The following is a 19,333-nucleotide window of genomic DNA, read 5'->3' as shown; positions in this document are numbered from 1 at the left end:
GAATGCCCTCTGTTTACAGCTCAGCACTGTTGGTTTACACATGGACTACTCGGAGCTGAACATCCTTCTCCCTTCCCCTTGGATTTTCTGAACAACAACGGTCAAAGTTTATGACAAAGATAAAGACTTTTACATTGTCCATTGTCAGAAGGTAGATAAGCCTGGAGAATACTCTATTCCAGATAACTCAACTCCAACCACCATTAACCCAAGTTCATCAACGATTGTAGTAGCTGAGATATCTCTCAGCCGAGGGGAAATGGAATAAACGCCAAGAATGACCGCACACGGTGGGGTAAGCTTCGCTTATGTACGTCAAGTAAAAGCGGATCAGGGCAGCTTGGGTGGTTCCACTTTAAAGTTGAACGCCCCGCCATTCGACCATCAGGGCAGTGTCATCCCGTCCAGACCTTGCCGCTGCCGTCTTTGATGCAACTGTGACAGAACTTGACTCATGGACTGATCTTATACATCCGCCGGTACTAGGTATGTTTTTGTTATCGATGTGTTTCATTCCTGCCATCACCGGCGGCTTCTTGTACCAACCATCGGTCATGCCAGCGTGAAGGATTGTTGATTTATCAGGCCCATCAGGTACGAGGAAAGCTGATAGATCTTGAATATTTCCCATGAAACGACCACAGAGAGTAGTGAGTCACCAAGCTGGATTGCATGTCATATAAAACGGATAGTACATCACGGATATCGCATCTTTCATCATTCAACTTCACTTTCCGGAGTGTCTAATTCATCGAGTCTCTGCTGTTCCTCCTTCTAGGTAACCTTCAAAGACAGGCACCCTCACAATGGCGACCACGACAGAAGCTCCCCTCCTCCTCTTCACCACCCTGCGTTACGACCCTCTCCTGCTTCCCGGCTCCGTCTCTCAAAATGAGTCCTCCCTGTTCGCTCCATTGTACATGCTCCCTTACCATCGCGACCGCATCCTGCGCGCCGCCACTCACTTCAAATGGCCCGCCGTGATCTCTCTCCTCTCCGGTGACAGCGGTCTCGAAACCCTCTCCTCCTTCATTTACTCCTCCCTCTCCGACGAGCAGCGATCTCACCCAAACCGCATCCGTGTAACCGTCTCTGAGAAGGGAGAGCTAGGCATCACCATCTCACCAGCACCACAAGTCCCTTCAACAATCAACTTCTTCCCAAATTCCCTTCCCGAGCCGGGTACCAATATCCCTAGTCTATGCCTGATGGGAACCTCGACGCCGTTCGAGGTCCTAGTCGACACCGAAAGGTCCAAAAAGTCAGCATACACGCACTTTAAGACTACGAAGCGCCAAATCTACGACGCAGCGAGGAAGAGGCATGGGATCGCGTTGACGGATCGGAAGGAGGTGTTGATTGTTAGCGAGGATGGGGAGGTGATGGAAGGGAGTATTGCCACGCCGTACTTTTGGAGAGACGGGAGATGGGTGACACCGCCGGTTGGGGAAGGTGAGGGAGAGACAGAAGGGGATTGGGGAAGTGGTGGGAATGCGGGAACTACGAGGAGGTGGGCTTTGGAGAGGTGCGTTTCTCCTGCTGTGAGATGATTATTATTGGGCAGCTCTGCTAACGGCGCGCTTGAGTAGGGGAATTGCGGTTGAGCAGATTGTACGGGCAAACTCGCTGGTTGATGGAGAAGAGTGCTGGTTGAGTAATGGTGGGAGGGGATTCTACTTTGGAAAGGTTAAGTTGAGCTAGGTCTTGAGAAGGGAAGCGGATAAGCGTTAATGGCATGATTCCGTGATGCTTTCATTGCGCCAGGATACCGTTTCTTAAAGTCGTGGTTATCATAAGATATGGCTTGCAATCGTCATTCGGTGCTACCGAGGCAGAACAGGGGCAATGTTTATTTGCTCCCGTCCCGGGCATCACTAGGGCAACACACCTGGCTGGGCTGTTTCCCATCGTGAGACCTTCGGGGGATTTTGCGAAGCAATGTATCACGGTGCGCAAGCCGAGCCAAGCTAACAACTCATAATTACCTGTCTAGAGGGTCCAATACAGTCAAACTGACGAGCCGAGGTTCAACATCATTAAATTCGTCCTTTTTGAGGATGAATGACCTGCTTAAGTCTCGGAAATGGAACTTGTAAGCGGGAGCACCCCGATGAAGCACAAGTGGAAAGTCAACCTACGGACTAAAGAGAGATAAGATACACCATATCTCAATGCCATAGACATGAGCGTTACACTACAACTATCGTAATACTTTTTGCAAAGTGTCCCTTCAACATTTGCTCTTGTAAAGTGAAGCTGCCCCGCGATATCGCTGAAGTGATCTGCAAGTTGGGCAAGACAAGGGGGAGGGGGAGCTTCAGATGCACTGCTGAGGATGGCTCGTGCACTCCCACCCTCACCGGCGCTGATTGGCTGTATCTAATCAAGCTCTCTGACCGACAGCCCAATTCGAACCGGCACGTCCCTGCAGCAGAAACGCCCTTTTCGAACGAATCGAGGCCAGTCCGTCTGGATGTCGCGTCGTGTGCTACCAGAAAACATCCATCTCTGCGACCGGACGACTGACTGACTTTCTGCGGCTATCCGATCTTGAAGTCTTTCCCAGAGACTCTCAACCTGTTAACCGACAACTGACAACCGAACCCTGGACCCTTCCCACGTCCCCACCAAACAACACAGCTGCTGGCAGACAACCTCACACCCACTCGATTTCCGCCTGGCAAATGCCTTCATGACATCCTGATTGTTGACGATATACGATTGCAAACGACCACTACATACAACCCTTTCTGTTTACTTTGGGTCTTTGACCGCACAACGGCCTACCACCGAAGCCCACTCCCGCAGAGACACGAACACCCTTGTCGAAGCCTGGCCTTCACCCCGCCTCCGCGATTCCACGATAGCATCACCACCCACCGCTGGGACGGTTCGGTGGCAGCGACGGATAGCGGATAGCCTTCAACAACCTTACATGTTCACACTACGACCTACCCTTTACATACAACAACAATGACAGACTCTTTGCACAACGCACCCATTGTGCTCGACAATGGCTCAGGCACCATTCGCGCCGGCTTCGCGGGAGACGACGTACCAAAATGCCACTTCCCCTCCTTCGTAGGGAGGCCAAAGCACCTACGAGTGCTGGCCGGCGCATTAGAGGGCGAGGTGTTTATCGGCCAAAAGGCGGCCTCAGAGTTGCGCGGACTGCTCAAGATCCGATATCCGCTGGAGCACGGCATCGTGACGGATTGGGACGATATGGAGAAAATTTGGGCATATGTGTACGATGAGGGGTTGAAGACGCTCAGTGAAGAGGTTCGTTGTCCCCATATTCTTTTGGTGAGAACAAAAAAGCAGTAGCTAATAACTTTGTCCAACTGCTAGCATCCAGTCCTCCTAACCGAACCACCCCTCAACCCGCGCGCAAACCGCGACACAGCCGCCCAGATCCTCTTCGAGACCTTCAACGTACCTGCTCTCTACACCTCCATCCAAGCCGTCCTGTCGCTTTACGCCTCGGGGCGAACGACAGGCGTGGTTCTCGACTCGGGCGACGGCGTGTCGCATGCCGTGCCCGTCTACCAGGGCTTCACCGTGCCCAACAGCATCCGGCGCATCGACGTCGCAGGGCGAGATGTGACCGAGTACCTGCAGACGCTGCTGCGCAAGAGCGGCTACGTGTTCCACACGAGCGCTGAGAAGGAGGTGGTCCGGCTGATCAAAGAGAGCGTCACGTACGTGGCGCACGATCCGCGCAAGGAGGAGAAGGAATGGGCGGCGGCTAAGATGGATCCGGCCAAGATTGCCGAGTATGTCTTGCCGGATGGAAATAAGTTGAAGGTATGTTTTAGTTTTATTCCTCCCCCTGTCTCTACCATTTACGTGAGGTTGGGAAGAAAAAGAGACATCGATGCAGAAACTGACACCCACCAAAGATAGGAGCAGAGCGTTTCCGCGCCCCGGAAATCCTCTTCGACCCCGAGATTATCGGTCTCGAGTATCCCGGCGTGCACCAGATAGTGGTCGACTCGATCAACCGGACGGACTTGGACCTGCGCAGAGACTTGTACTCCAACATTGTGTTGTCCGGAGGCAGCACGCTCACAAAGGGTTTCGGTGACCGCTTGCTCACGGAAGTGCAGAAGCTCGCGGTTAAGGACATGCGGATAAAGATCTTTGCGCCGCCGGAGAGGAAGTACTCGACTTGGATCGGTGGTAGTATTTTGGCGGGTTTGAGCACGTTTAGAAAGGTATGTCCTCACATGTGTCTCCGTGTTTGCGCGTGGACAAGAAAGAAATTTCAAAAAATGGGGCCATGATGTGTGCTAACAAATGTGTGACAATGAACAGATGTGGGTTAGCATTGACGACTGGCACGAGAATCCGGATATCATTCATACGAAGTTTACATGATGATGATGATGATAACGACAAGACTTGGCAAAGGAGAAGGAGCGAGCGAGCCGGAGAGCAAGGACACCGGTTGTCTAATAAACAAAAATCCAATTTTCATCGTACATCATCCTCTATCCAGACTTACCAGCTACGTACCACCTTCTGTGCTACCCGTCTGGGCTAGAATCTAGCGCCTCAGAATCTTGGCTTTGGGCAAGTGGAAGAAGGGTGATTTTAGCCTCGACAAGTATACCTTTACGGAAATCATATGTTGCGATCGATGATGGGAGGACGAAGTATCATATGCCATTTCAGTCCGAGGCTGGGGAAAAAAAAGGGGGGGGGCTCCTAGTAAAGAGGCTGGAAGTAAACAAGGGGTGGGTAGAGAGACATCGAATGTGAGCAGTCAGTGAGCACCTTGACGGTCACCTTGGTAACCACAAAACTACACTACAAGAGTACAAACGCATCATCACATATAAGCAGCGAGCACAACAGCTGCTAGACAGCTGTTAGATAAAGAGAGTCAAACGTCCTAAATACCTCCCTTTGGTACTCAGTGAATGGATGTGCTCCATTTTTTACTGTGACTGTCTGCTCTACACTAGTACTGTAGTGTATTGTGCACCTCTGTGGACAACCTTTACGACCAACCTCTATGGACAAGCTGTGGGGAGCCAACCTCCTGGTCGATCATACGCGGTCGGTCACAGTGCGTCAGAAACTGAACATGTTACCACCGGTGGAAGACAGTACGCGTATTGCGTACGCTATAGACTAGTGTAGATACAAGGTCCATCCAAAGAAAACAACCGAACCGAAGGAAGCGAAGCTCCGCCATCCAGTGCGATGATCGATGATGGAGCAACAACGGTTCATGGAGCAGAGGAGACCAGAGCGACATAACACACAGGAAGCGGTGACTGGTGACTGGTGACTGGTGACGAGGGATTTGCAAGCAAGCACAGAACGGGAAATGGCAGGGCGTTAGTCTACGCAGTAGGCGTTGGATCATAAAAGTGCCCAGCAGTTACCCAGATGGGTTGGGGATACCTCTATGGAGCACGGGTAGATCGGGAAGGGAACGAGTGAGTTGATGATCATGGAAGAAGAAGCGTTGAGCGTTGAGCGTTGGGCGGTTAGGGTTCGGGTTGTCTATGTTTATGTTTCTCTCTCTCTCTATGTCATATTTATAGGGGAGATGATCGGAGATGATGAGCGGTAGTGTAGCCCAGTACGGTATGTAAACGAGTAAGGACGGTGCTACTGCTGCTGCTGCTGCTGTCAACTGTTTCGAGACTTTTGAGAGAGAGAGAGAGGGTCTCGATGATGCGTGATGGGTGGTGATTCATGGATTCATGGATGGATGAATGAAACAAACACCAAGAGAGGCAGAAGAAGGAAAGAAAGGTTCATCTCCAAAATGTCTCACATGTCGGTGGGTACCTTGATGTCCAAGATCTATCTGTCTTGGCCTTTAAAAAAAAAAGATGAATAGAAAACAGAAGGATGTGAAGGAGTAGGTATGCCTCGGGACTTGTTCTCTCGAATTGATAATAATTGACTACATAGTCGAGAAGGTTAGTTTCATAACCACTCCCACAACACCCTGCTTCTCTCAGCTCTACGAAGAGGTATCACACCATCCCCAGGCATCGCGCAATAACTCGCCCCCCCCCTGAGCACCCCCAACCGTCAAAGCGATACAGCAACCTATAGACTATCGTCGGTAATGTTGTCAGGCGTCGTTGCATGCGCATCGTCATTGATTGCGACGATGGCGAAAGACCACACACACCGCAGCGGCCACATCAGTCAGTCAGTCTGTCTGTCTGTCATGGATGGCGACAGGCAGATACCCTAGACTACTAGTAGGTCATTGTGTGATCTGCCATGGGAAGGGAGCAAGGCATTTTTGCCTTCGCTGAAAGACGAAAAATGAGAAGAGTCGTTACACAATAGCAGAGCGAGCTCGAGGTACCTCATGTATCCGTTGTCGTACAACTACACTACACTACTGGTTTATATTGATGAACGCCAGATAGTTGAATCTCCTCGGAGGATTCCCAAGCCTCCTCAAGCATTGAAGGGAGGTACGTAGATTGCTATGTAGTTACTCGTCACCGTTTCATGTCCTGAAATCTGGGACGAGATCGTACCATAGAGGTAGTCATCGGGACCGAGACGCTCTTCTTTCTTGGGCCTTGCTCGTTTCGTTTCGTTTCGTTTCGTGTCTTTCCACTCAACTCGTCGTGGCCCTTGCTTGAACCTGAAGCCATGGCTATGTACAGGCCTGAGCCTGAGCAACCGGAACCTCGGATGAGCTCGCCAACTTCCCTCCCTTCTTCTAGGATCTGTTTCACGATCATACAACACTACACTATACACTACACTACACAGCTCGTCGCTATTCCCGACGAAGGTCCAGCCAGCAACAATGGATTGATCGCCTGGTCGTTTCTGACAAGGGGTCCTGCTGGCGGCATTCTGGAAGGAAGCCCCCTTCCTTCCATTCAGTTCAGATTCCCCGTCAGACTCCTCCTCGCAGGGCTCGCTCGCGGGGCGGTGCAACAAAATAAAACCATTAATCCACCAATCTAGTGTGGAATGTAGAGCATGCCTCCTCCGGCGGTGAATACTGCTGGCATGTATGAACTTATTGTCCGTGCTCGAGATGGAATCGCCGTCTCGGTATTGTTGTTCATGAAAACCCACCGTTCACTGCGTAGCTCAATGGTTCCCAGCTAGACCGTTAGGGCATCAAGACCTGTTATCCACCCGTCTTTTTCTGTATTTTTTTTTCTTCAATGAGATCTCGCTATGTTCGATTTTGTGACCTGGGAGAGCCTGGCTCGCCTGTGCTTGCTTGTTCCACCATGTCCGTTATTCCACTGCCAAATCCGAACGCAGGTTCAGCACCCGTGGGTGTGAGGTTGGCCTTGCTTGGTGCGACCGTGCGGTCGGCCTGAGTTTACCTAGTGTAGGTATATGTACCCACCACCCTCTTGCATCGTGATCTGGGTTCAAAAAGAAAACCCGGTTGTTGCGACTTGTGGACCATGCATGCCCCCGTCTTCAGCTTGCCGAATGCCGCTGGAGAACCGGGGCGGAGGGGGGTACGGGGGTTCCGCTCGGTCCGAACACCGACTGCCAGTTGCGACGGGGCTTCCTTGGGCGATGCCATCCTTGAACTTTGAATTTTTTTGTTGGCGAATCGAGGAATGGCGGCAATTCGGATGTGCCGTGGAACTGTGCCCTGGAAAGGGCGCCAACGAGGGTTTCGGCGCCCTGGATGAAAGCTCCAGGAATTTATCATGAGGAAGGGCCATTTGTGAAAGCTGAGCCCGTACCCCGGGGCGGCGGCGGACGGCGCACGGCCACTTTTTTCCGGTCTTCTGAATCCGTGCATGCCGTTTGAAACACCATTGCTCCCGTGAAGCTGTTTCGGCGGTTTGCCATGCGGTCATCTGCCGGATTTTGGAAGTTCGTAATGTTTCACTTCGGTTTGTTCATTCAGATCAAAGTCACAATTGCAAGCATTCGAAGCGGTAGAAAGTAGATGGCAGTCAGAAAATGTTCGATTTGTACTTGTTCGTCCATCACATTCCTGCCAAAAAAAAAAAAAAAAAAAAATGGTGCTCGCAGTAAATGACAAATCTCCATCCAATACATAAACGCTCTCTCTCCATGGGGTATCTTGATATTCGCTTTCAAATCAATGTCCAAAAGCAGAACAGTCGCATCGAAAAACTGCTGTTTCATGCGCCAGCAAACCAATAACAAACGCCGATTTTGTGCCCTTTCCCTTGTGTCGTTGGGATGATGTGTGAGGAGCTGAAGAGGCTCTTTTCGGTTTTTTGCGGGGAGCGTCAGCGCTGCAGAAGAACCAAGAGATGAACCCTTAATTTTCCTTGGCAGCCACCAACAAAAACCACCTCTTGCTCCAACCAATCAGAAACGAGTGAATTGGCCATGATCCGACGACATCGCCGTGGTTTGTGTTGTGAAAGGAAAACGACTCTTCTGTGAGGAGGTCGTTGGTCTGAGATATCTCTCTTTCTCGCCGTTTGTTTTGCTGAGATTCCCCCCATTACATGATTGCTAATAAAATAAGAAAACTTTTTTGCCTAGTTCTTTTGTGAACTCTCCCTGCTAAAACATTTTGTCCCAAAATTCCCGATTCATCCTAGGATCCCAATCGTTGTTGTAAACCCCATAGCCAAATGTGGCATACACAACCACAGAAGCCGCCCGAAACGCCGTGCTGATGTTGAAGAAATAAAACATGTGTAAGAAAAAAAAAAAACGACGTCCATAGGTTGAATAATGGAGTGGTGAGTGTGTGTATGAAGTGAAAAAAAAAAAAGTATGAAGAAGTAGGAGGAGGATGAAGAGGGAGAGGAGGACGGCTGCATTAGGACGATGGTGCAAGAGAGTTGCGTCGGATGCTTGCCATGGCTAACAAGTATTTCGGTCGAAGAGCGGGTTCGGAGTGATATCTGCGAAGGCCAGCACGTTGAATCGCAGGTCGGTGGGTTTCCCTCTCATGACTGGCATCATCATCCTTAACCCCATGGTCTTCTTGGACTGTTTCTTCCTCCCTGTTGCTGCAAATGCTCGAGCCTATGCTGCTCTCTCCATACTCTGCCAGTGACAGGCGCCACTCGTAAAGGGTCCTCCTGCTTCTTTTGTCGGAGCGGGGCTCCTAACCCTTGTGGGCAAGGTTGCTCAGCGTCCTCCAAAAACCAGAGCGGTGGCTTTCGGTGGTGCTGACGGAGTCGCGGCGATGCCTGCTCCTGGAGCTGCTCTCGGAGCGGATGCTGAGCTTGTCACTGACGGTGCTGAAGATGTTGCCGGCACCGCCTCGCCCGACGTAGCCCATGGTGGCAGCCTTCTCGCGGACCTCGGCCCTCTGGTACTCCTCGTCGAAAGAAAGGGTAGGGCGCTGGGTGTAGGTGTGGGCGTTGCCAGCGCCACCGCGACCCGAGTAGAAACGGGCGGGAGCGCTGGGTTGTGCTGATGGTGTGACCTTGGTGGGAACGCCGGTCGAAGGGGTGGTCTTGGGAGCACGGAAGAAGTTACCGGCACCGCCGCGGCCAGCCTTGGTGTAGGTGTTTTGCACCACCGTGGGGTGGGGCTCGGTGATGGTGTATGATGGTGTCCTCTCCATTGTGACGGCTGTTTGTATGTGATGTGTGGTGTTGTTGATTGAGGTGGTTTCGTGTGGACACAGCTGTCGTATGTTGTTGACTGATGGAAATGATTTGGTGTCTGAGTAGAAGTGTTCGCGTGGTATGAGACTTGTCTTTGTTGTTGGAGACGAACAGTTGAGACTGAAGAAGGCACTTATGGATCCGTGTGTAGGGAAGACGGGAGACGAGGGGTGCGGATCCTGAGAGATTCGGTCTTTTAATAGATGAGGGTATGTTATAGAGGGGTCACTCGAGGGGTCGTTGCTTCGTGGGTTTTGAAAGGGATGGGATGGCCAAGGAAGGCTGGCCAAGAAAAAGGTCTTATTAGTTAATTCATGGATGCAGCCGGCGGGAAACTGAACCCAATTGGTGTCATGGATGGTGCTCGGACGGTACCGTAACTCTGGGGACAGTGACAGTCCTGGGACGATGCTGGGTCGCCATGGAACCACCTAGCGAGCTGCCCAGTGCTTGGACCTAGGATGATGAGCAAAGCAAGTGAAAAGTGGGCAGCCACATGACTCCTCTTTGTCCAGACTTGTACACGACGCACCTTCTCTTGCTTGTCAGCTACCTAGCCGCTACTTGCAAGTACTTTGTACCTCTGCATTTTCTTATTTTCTCTTTTTTTCTTTCGAGGTCATACACCGGCACAAGTACAGGGACACACTGGGCTCGGCCGGATTGCGAAATTTTCAAGACCCAAGGCGAATGGAGACAATGGACCGCAACTGGAGCAGCAGAGGAGCCAACGTGGACTTGCCCTACATAGCAACTGGCCTCTCTCTGCCTCTCGAATCGCATCGTGACTTCCACTTTGTAACTTTTTGCAACCGGGATGGAGAAAGCGGAGATGCCAAAATCTGCGGTTGCTGCTGTGCCATGATCCATTGTGCGACTGTCTCTGCAGCACGTTACAGGACAGGAGGTGGTGAAAGTGCTTCACTGATCCTGGTGTGTGTGTGTGGTGGTACAGTCCGTCGTTGTCAGAAGGCCGGGAGGAGCCATGGAGGTTGACGACAATGACAGAAACAAACTGAAGCCAACCAAACAACGGAATGGCGTCAGGTGCGTCAGGTGCTCCTCGACCTCTGAACGGACGGCTTGTTGGGCTGAAAAAGTGTATTTTGCAGCAGCGGACAAGGCCATGGCAGTCTCGACAGTCAATGGCAGTCCACGCCGGGCCATGAACGGTTGACAACGGTCCATTCAAGCTTTCTTCTTAGCACATAGAAACTGCCAGAGCGGGCCCTGTCTGGCAGTCACGAGCCCCCCCAGCACTTTCTGTTACGAGATCATTACCCCATAATTTGGGAATTGGAGCTGTGTATCCTTTCTATGGCAAGCCCGCAGAGTTGTACTTTCGTGGTACTTAAATCTGGTCCATGCGTCATGCAAGGGACGGTGACGAAGCGCTGCGACCAGAATTGTGTTGTCTGGGCCAAATCTCTTTTTTTTTGTCCCTTTTTCGTTCTTTGTGCGACACACACAAGACCGCAGCATTCCGCCTGGCAGCTGCTTGATCGGCTTGGCAAAAGGGCGGACGTCGATCCAGTCTTCCCGCCGTGATCTTCAAGGTCTGAAGCATGGCCGATGCGACCATGATGATTTGTCCTTCACCCTTGGCGTCGTCGTCGTCGTCGCTCTGCCGTCAACTGCTGCTGCTGCTCTTTGTGTGAAGTGAAGTGTTCACTTGTTCATTCCCCACGCAAGTTTGCACCACCAGTCCGCCATCTCGCGTCAGCCTGTGTCTTCATTGCCCCCCTCCATGTCACCATGTCGCAATGTCAGATTGCCTCGGCGGCTTCTGGGGGCTGTTGAGACCGTCCTCTGTCCGTCCACCGACGGCATTGAGCGTTGAGAGGCGGCGGTCAGTTGGATATATGCCGGCCGGAGTCGGTACTCCGTGGGTGGTTGTGTACATTATGTATTTACATCACGTAGAGATGGTGGAACAAGCGAGAGAAACTGTATGTGGTCTTGCTTGTTCTCTCTCCATTGAGCATCTACCCCTGGTGAAGCGATGAGTGTCGGAGAGTCGTTCCTGATATTTGCTCGGTTTCTCCTTGAAATATCACGGATATGACTCTTATTTTGTTCAATGCTTGGCGGTGTAGCGACGCGCCATGTGGAGTGTACGAAACCTCTTTGGGTTTATTTTGTTTCTATTTTTCTTTTTGGCGCTGGTGTTGCCGACTTGCCGTTGCTGTGCTACACTAGAGACGACTGACTGACGCTAGAGACCAAAGACCCCTCACAGTTTGAATTGTTCTCGAAAGTTTCAGCAAGTCCCTGATGACCGTTCTTTCTCGCACCACGCCATGGCCTATGCAGACCCTGTCGGCTGTTTTCCCGGTCCAGAATCTTTTTTTTCCCACTCGGCATCGACCACCTGGTGAAAAAAAAAAACCCCCTCCCCCGGGATCCATCCGTGACCCATCACCGGCTCCATCGCAAAAAGGAGCTTTGCCCTAGGCGAAGCGAGTCTCCAGTTTTCTCAGGCACACGTCTTCCAAAAGTTGGCCCGAGTGCCGGCAACCCCGGATTCTGGGCTCGTGCGGTCAATGCTCCCGGCTTCTTTGTTCATTGTTCGATGAGGTCTGTCATGCCGCTTCAAGTCCGAATCCCGAACGAGGAAATGGTGAGGCATAGACCGCGGAAGAAGAACGTATCTTGTTGCTGTCATCTCCCGCTAGTAGATACGGTTCAAACAGCTAGAACAAGTATTAGCCCTAGCTCTTTGTGGTGAAGAAGCAAGAGAGCCTGAAATGGGAACCGAAAGTCAGCTCAGGCCGAGGTGTGAGAGACCATTCATCTCTACACGTAATAGAGGAAATTTACGATGGAGTCAAAAAGGGAGGAAAACCAAATCCTGGTGCTTCAACCAAGATCGTCGGTAAGATGGATCACGACACCAACGTTACCCCTCGTTTTCAACAAAGCCAAGGGGGACCGGGCGGTCCAAGTCACGGTGAAAGCAAGTCATGCGGATGAATTGAGGAACAAGGTGACGGGAAATTGGAAACAAGCCCCCGATCCCCTCACAACAAAGCCCGATCGCAAAGCAGGACCACGTGGGGTCAGTGTCAATGAATTATGGGAGTCATGCTTTCACTTCGTTCATGCGAAGTGTCTTGAGTCCGTCTGGAATCTGGAGGTCGTCAGAAAGTTGGTAAGGTAGCCGAGGGTCGAACGTTCAACACACAGACCAACCGACTGAAACCGAGTGAGGAAAAGGGGGGACGGGAGGCTTGCAATGAAAATCCGGGGTAAAGCTGTCGCCCTATCTCCCGCCTCTCAGGGCGTTCTCGCTCGCTCCCGTCCTGCGCTGATAAGGTGCCGTCCGATGCCCTGTGTCAACGCCAACCGGTGGTCTGGGTCAACGAACCAACGGGTTTGTTTCCGAGATAAGGATTTTCTAAGTTGAAAAACCGTGCTTCTTGGATCTTGAATTGTCGATCAGACTCTGGCTTTGTCATCCCTCGAGTTTTTAAGAATGCCATATTTCCAACGGCACCGCATTCAATTTTGTTTTCCTGGTGTGCCTTCATTGTGTGGTGTGACTAAAGAGGTCAAGAAATTCCTGTGTCTTCGGTTACACATCAACAGGACCCTTTCCTCAGCTTTGGCCAACCACACCTCCCAGCGGGACACCATTGTACAATACCTTCGGTCGGCTTTAAGATCTCTTTGCATTCTGCTTCGGTTGCAACTTGCAGAGCCTCTTTTTTCCCCCCTCCCTCACGTGTCCCTCTTCCATCGTCCTCGGCCCTTTCCAAGTTCCAACCAAGGACACTTCAAGGCCAAGCCACCTTCTTTCACGACCGCGGACCCCCCCTGCTCCCCTCTTTTTTCACGGTGACGGCGGTAGCATCTTCCAATGAACTGGGCAGCTCAACCCAGAATGCGAATTCTTTCAGTGATTGGTGCAGCCAATGAAGCCAGCGAAGTGACTACGGTTGTCAGCGGCTGAAGAAGCATTGAGAGGGGCAAAAAAAAGAAGTTTTTGAAGAGCACGCAACGACGCCGCCAAAAACGCCTGCCCTGGTTTAGACCTTGGAAGCGCCGAACGACGACGACAAAACAACCAACAAAGCAAAGCCCAACGACGCCAGTCCGCCACACACACAAAGTCTGAGCGCTACACTAGCTTACATTTCTTTCTTAGCTCACTCACTGGTAACTGTTAGCAGGGCACGAAAAAAAAATCTTTTTTTACTCGCTAAAACTTACCAATCGTCGCTGTCAGTGTCTCCCATGACCAACCATGGATGACCGTTGACTTCTCGCCACCTCCCTCCCGTTCATGTCATTCATTCATGCACGTTCTTCGAAGAACATGGAAGAAAGTTTTGAACTTTTCATCAAAGACAAGATTTATGCGACCGAAAGGAAGGTATCGATTTCGTGGCTGACCAACTGACCAGCAGATTTTTTTTTCCTTGCACGAACCTATTTCCATACAAGGACAAGGAAGCGCGCAGTGAACGAACGGCGCAGTGAACGAACGGCGCAGTGAATGAGTGGTGAATGTGACTCAAAGAGACGTCTTGCCCTCGTGGTCACCTTTCCCACTCAGCTTTTTCCATGTACCAAGTTGACCGGGCTTGGCCATCGTGAAGTTTGACTAGATTTCATGCCGCAAACGAGTTTGGGCAATGGACTCTTGACGGGACAAATCCGCCCGCTATGAACATAACCAAAAGGCTTTGACAAGCTATGAACTTTTGCTAGCGAGGAATCTACCTTTGGATAAATCTCGGCTTTACTATGTACTGCAGTTAGTGAGAACCAACAGCAGTTGCGAAAGTGCCGAGTTGTTGTCATTCATTTGAGTGCGAGTTCGAGTTCGAGTTCGAGTTCGGGTTTGCATCCGCAGGCAAAGCACAGCAAGCAAACACGCAAGCTCAAGCAAACAAGGAGATACCACCCGCCAGTACCGCCGACGATGAGGCTCGCAACGATGAGAGACGGAGACCGATCGCTCCTGACTCCTACACCGAGAGTGATTGTCGGTATATACATACGTCTTGGTACCTGCCTCGCTCCCATTGCATGTCGTGCGTGGTGTGGCACGTCCCTATGTTTCTTATATACGGTAGTGTAGGCTTCGATAAAAGAGGGGCCGTCATTGACTAGGTACCGACTTCACTCGTAGAAAAGAAAACATTTTGAATCACCAGAACAAAATGGCTCGATGATATGGTAAGAACATGCAGGCGGGAGATTCAACGATGTCTCCTCCAAGTAGATAACCAAGTGAGGGTCGGGATCTATCATTGATATCTGAAACTGCGCATATATAGATTGCAAACTCAAGACGAAAGATTACTACTTACTGTTCATCATCTTGTTAAGCATAACAACTGGTACTCGATTGATTGCCTGAGAAGTTACTAACTAGGTAGGTATCAATCCGGAACGCAAACCCAATCTCGTTCTGATGCTTCATATATAAACAGACGATACAAGCATCTATCCGCCGTCACTTCCATCTCCAAACTCCATACACTATCTCCATACTTGTTGAAGCCGAAGAATGCTGTCAAATCCATCTTGGAGTCCCAGCCGGAGGGAGGGGTGGGAATGGACCGGGACGAATCACAGATTAGTCCCTCTTCTGAACGAATGAATGTTTGAGACGTGAAACGTTCAATGTCTTTCTTCCTGGAACACAACAACGCTTCAAAAGGATGCGAACGACCAGGCTTCATCCCCGTACTGTGACTGTGAGATACGGAGTCTGCATATGTTGTATGTGCCTCTACGGTACTTTGCTGATCTCCCGTCGTGGAAGGATGAGGAAGATAGATAGCTGCGAGAAAAGTTTGAGCGAAGGGAAGGTGATACGTTGAAAGGCTTATACTGCCCTTCTTTACCGGGGAGGGGGGATAGGGGGGAGGGGATATGGTTTCCTTGGGAACTCGGGATTAAAGGTTGGACTTATTGACGAAAAAGACGGTAGATTATATCGTGGTAGGGATCACCATCACGTACGAGTTTATGAGTGTATAGAGTTGAGTTAGTGTTACGGTAATGTTGATGAAGACGATTGAACACCATGCCTTCTCTATGATGGGGTTCACTTGATCATTATTCAACTTCATTTCGCAAAAGCATGAAGGTATCAGAATAGGCGGTTCTGTCCATGACCTTGATAATTGTTCCACTTGAAAACCACAAGATGATCTAGTGTAAACAAACTGTGTCAATCATCGCGGGAAACAACATTAACCGGTTGAGCTGGTATTCATTGCGATAGGCAAGACGACAACGCAAGTCCTGAGTACAGACTGGCGTCACTATAGCATTAGGTATCATCATGACTTCATATCTCTGCCATAACATCTGCGGTAGAAACAAGCAAAGCACATGTCCACTCCGATCACCCAAGAAAAGCCCCCTGAAGCTTCAAAACGTTCAATAGGTATCTCTGGCTAAAGCAAAAAGGCGTTAAAAGGAGGCAAAGGACCTAATCTCTCTCAACTCCTTCCCAAGTCCCATCTTTGATTCTATCCACATTCCACTCTCCATGTCCTCACTCATCTCAACCAAACAGCTCCCATTGTCTTTGCTTTTTTTACCAAATCCACATATCCACGTAACATCCACTTGCTTCAAAGATTCGAAAAGAACAAGAAAAGCTACTAATTCATGACGCATTTCCAGAAGAACAACAACAGCAAAAAACAACACCAAAACAGCATCATACTCAAACACCCCTAAACATCCTCACCACCAAAAACCAACAAGCCCCCACAAACTTGAACCCGCTCAGAACCGCCACGCTCCACAACACCACACTCATATAAATCGTCGCCCGCTTCGTCGTTTCCTGCTCCTGGCTTCCTTCCTCCGGATCGATCCTTTCGAGACCAGCCGTACTCAACACCACCGCGCACAGCGCAAAGTTCGTAATCATCCACACCAACACGACCATCGATCTGACACCGCGGTAATAGTCCATCTGCTTCTCCTCCAACTGAGCACTCGTCGGCGCCGTCACCGGCTTCACGTATTTCCTCGAGAAAACCTGAATTTCGCGCTCGTACGAAGCGTTGAGATCGCCTTCGTCGGGAAGATCGGTCTTACCCTGGCCGTCCTTGGTGTTGACGGAGGGCAGCTTGTCGGGCTTGTCGTCACCCTTGGTACCCCATGAGATATCGTGGGTGTTGCAGAAGGCGTAGACGTTGAGGACGTTGGTGTAAGTGGGCGAGAGGAGCATGTACTGCACCATGGAGGTGACCATGTGCCAGGGGTCGAACATGAGGAGGGAGGCGATCAGCCAGATGCCGTAGGTGGAGACGACGGAGACGATGAGGGTGTAGAAGAGCTCGTTACGGAAGAGGTCGGTGAAGGAGAGGCCCTTTTGGACGTCGGTTTGGATGGAAACGACGGCGATGTAGATGGCTGCGAACATTAGGTAGCTGTGATACTGTTAGTAAAGGGGCTTCCAAGTGAAAGAAAAGAGGGGAGGGAGGAGCAAACGTACATAAAGATAATGGCCCAGAAAACAACCATACCCATGTACAACCGTGGAGAACCAGCCGGTCGATTACCCATGGATAAGACGAAGCATGTTATCAGAGTCACACCGTACGCCCACGCGAACACGACGCCCAAAATCTCGCCAACGGTCCCTAGAAGCTTATCGTCGCCCAGACCCGTCGTCAAGATCTTAAATACGAGGAAGAAGTTGCCAATAGCAAACCAGGCAAAGATCATGTTGACCGTCTGGAACACGAACTCGATGAAGAAGGCAATTTTTCGCAAGAAGGAGTGGTCGGACCGGAAGAACTGGTGGAAGTGGACGATAGCATAGATAGCCGCGAAGAAGGAACCGTTGAGCCAACGACGACGCTGCAGAATCAACTCCGTCAGGTCGGCGGGCACATCGGTCTCACCCGTGGCTGACTTGACGTACTGCAGAATCCAGTGGCAGTTGCGCTTAGTGACGAGCTCGAAACACAAGATACGATCCTCGGCGAGGTACATGTTGGCCGTGAAGATGCCGGCGTCGCCGCCGTGCAGCTTCTCACCGGCAAAGTACTTCTCCAAGGGACCTTGACCGTTCTTGTCGTTTTGCAAAGCGACGTAGCGGTAAGCGGAGAAGGCACCGGGCAAGACGGAAATGAAGCCGAAGGCGGATTCGAGAGGCTTGTCGAGAATGTTACTCATCTTGTACTCAAAGTTCTGAGTGGCGACGAGCGGGTTGATCAGGTTCTTGCCGCCCGTGCCCAACATGGCCTTAATCTCACCGCAGGCGCCGGCGCACATGGGCTCGAGATCGAAGGCCTTCCACAGATGGTAGATGGAGCTACCACCGGGCTTAGTACCAGCATCGATGAGCACGCAGATATTGGGATCCAAAACGCGACCAAACGCCTGGAAGAACCAACGATGCGAGTTGATCTTCTTCTGGTTCTTTTCCTTGAGACAGAACAGCATCTGAACGGGCTGCTGCTTGGGGATGAGCTGGACGACATCGTTCTTGATGGTCATGCCGACCTGGGTCGTGTACTCGTAAATATGCGCCGTGACATCCTTTCCGTTAACCTGTTGCTTGGCAATACCCTCCTGATAGACACCCATACCGGCCAACAACGCTCTTGTTCTCGGGTTGATCTTGGCACGACCGTCACTGACGACGCACACCACAATCTTCTTCCAGGCGTCCTTGCCCCAGGTCTTGCTTTCCGTCCGCTTGCACATGTACTCGATGTTCTTGAACACACCAATCATGGTGCGCGCAAACAGAATCTCGTCCTCGTTGTACATGGTTACGACAATGAAGAGCTCTGTGTGCCTAGGCTTGCTGAAGAGCTTCTGGCGCAGAGTGAAGTTCTCCTCGTAGAACTCGGAAGGGTCGCAGGTGGCAGCCGAGTATCTCATATGGGTGAACTCGTCGCGCTCGCCGTGGGGGAGCTGGTTCAGCAGCTTTGGAGGGATAGGACAATCCAGCACCAAGTTACCGCGGTACAGAAGCACCTGCTTGACTGTCTTCCACCTCTTGATGGGCGCATTGTTCGTTGGCGGTTGGGGTTCGTCGTGGTAAGGATCGCTCTGGCCGACTTGAGAATCGGTATGCATCAACATGGGCCGTTGGTCGTCGTGCGCCTGGTATCCGGCCACCGGGGGTGTTGGGGCCGCGGCATATGGATCATGGCCAACTTGGGGCTCGTAGGGCTGGTTGTAGTAGGCATCGTGGTGCTCTTCCGGGTTCACGGCGTAATCGGGGGTATAATGTTGGCCCGGGGCATTGTATCCGCCCATGCCCTCGATCGGTTGCTGCTCGGCGCATTAGTATCTTGTTCCCCACAGACATAGCAGCTATACTCACAGGAGTCTGAATGTGTAGCGCATCTCCAGGACTGTATCTCCCAGGGCCAGCCGGGATATCGAAGCCTTGCTGATGGTGGTACGGGTTGTCCTCCAACTGGTAGCCTGGCTGTATGGGGTGGCCCGCGGGGGGAGCCGTATGCATTCGAGGATCCATTGGGTGACTTTCGTAGAAGTCGTCGTCTAGACAGTTGAAGAGGAAGTGTTAGAGTGGCAGTTTCAAGCTATCACCAATGACTGTCTTGCTAGGAGGCAACCCATATGCGCGCCCGGACGCGCGCGATGGCCAAGTCTGTACGTCAAGGCCCGGCACAATGCGACCCGTTGCGGCAATGTGTATGTAAGAGCAAAGACTCGAGATGGGCTGTGTAGAAGATCACCACTGCCGTGCACTTGCGCCAGGCAAGTAACTAATCCCTTTTCTCTCTTGACAATCTTGA

The 19,333-nt window shown here is 51.3% G+C and overlaps 4 protein-coding genes across 4 annotated transcripts; 2 read left to right on the top strand and 2 right to left on the bottom strand.

The window, feature by feature from the left end:
• Positions 1-743: 743 nt before the first annotated feature.
• Positions 744-2,014, top strand: NEUTE1DRAFT_119518 (uncharacterized protein; the record flags this gene model as incomplete). Its single annotated transcript, XM_009849318.1, has 2 exons — positions 744-1,525; positions 1,590-2,014. 2 exons carry the CDS (start codon positions 807-809, stop codon positions 1,699-1,701), a joined length of 831 nt encoding a protein of 276 aa, XP_009847620.1.
• Positions 2,015-2,810: 796 nt separating this feature from the next.
• Positions 2,811-4,579, top strand: NEUTE1DRAFT_127218 (uncharacterized protein; the record flags this gene model as incomplete). Its single annotated transcript, XM_009849317.1, has 4 exons — positions 2,811-3,282; positions 3,352-3,807; positions 3,903-4,217; positions 4,318-4,579. 4 exons carry the CDS (start codon positions 2,974-2,976, stop codon positions 4,378-4,380), a joined length of 1,143 nt encoding a protein of 380 aa, XP_009847619.1.
• Positions 4,580-9,013: 4,434 nt separating this feature from the next.
• NEUTE1DRAFT_119516 (uncharacterized protein) lies at positions 9,014-9,809 on the bottom strand (the record flags this gene model as incomplete). Its single annotated transcript, XM_009849316.1, has 1 exon — positions 9,014-9,809. One exon carries the CDS (start codon positions 9,530-9,532, stop codon positions 9,068-9,070), a length of 465 nt encoding a protein of 154 aa, XP_009847618.1.
• Positions 9,810-15,958: 6,149 nt separating this feature from the next.
• On the bottom strand, positions 15,959-19,089 carry NEUTE1DRAFT_75235 (chitin synthase 3; the record flags this gene model as incomplete). Its single annotated transcript, XM_009849315.1, has 3 exons — positions 15,959-16,981; positions 17,047-18,842; positions 18,895-19,089. The coding sequence occupies 3 exons, from the start codon at positions 19,048-19,050 to the stop codon at positions 16,267-16,269; spliced, it is 2,667 nt and encodes an 888-aa protein (XP_009847617.1).
• Between the last annotated feature and the right edge of the window lie 244 nt (positions 19,090-19,333).

The sequence above is a fragment of the Neurospora tetrasperma genome (assembly GCF_000213175.1).
Source record: "Neurospora tetrasperma FGSC 2508 unplaced genomic scaffold NEUTE1scaffold_1, whole genome shotgun sequence".
Classification (NCBI taxonomy): domain Eukaryota; kingdom Fungi; phylum Ascomycota; class Sordariomycetes; order Sordariales; family Sordariaceae; genus Neurospora; species Neurospora tetrasperma.
This window is presented reverse-complemented; position numbering and strand designations above follow the sequence as displayed.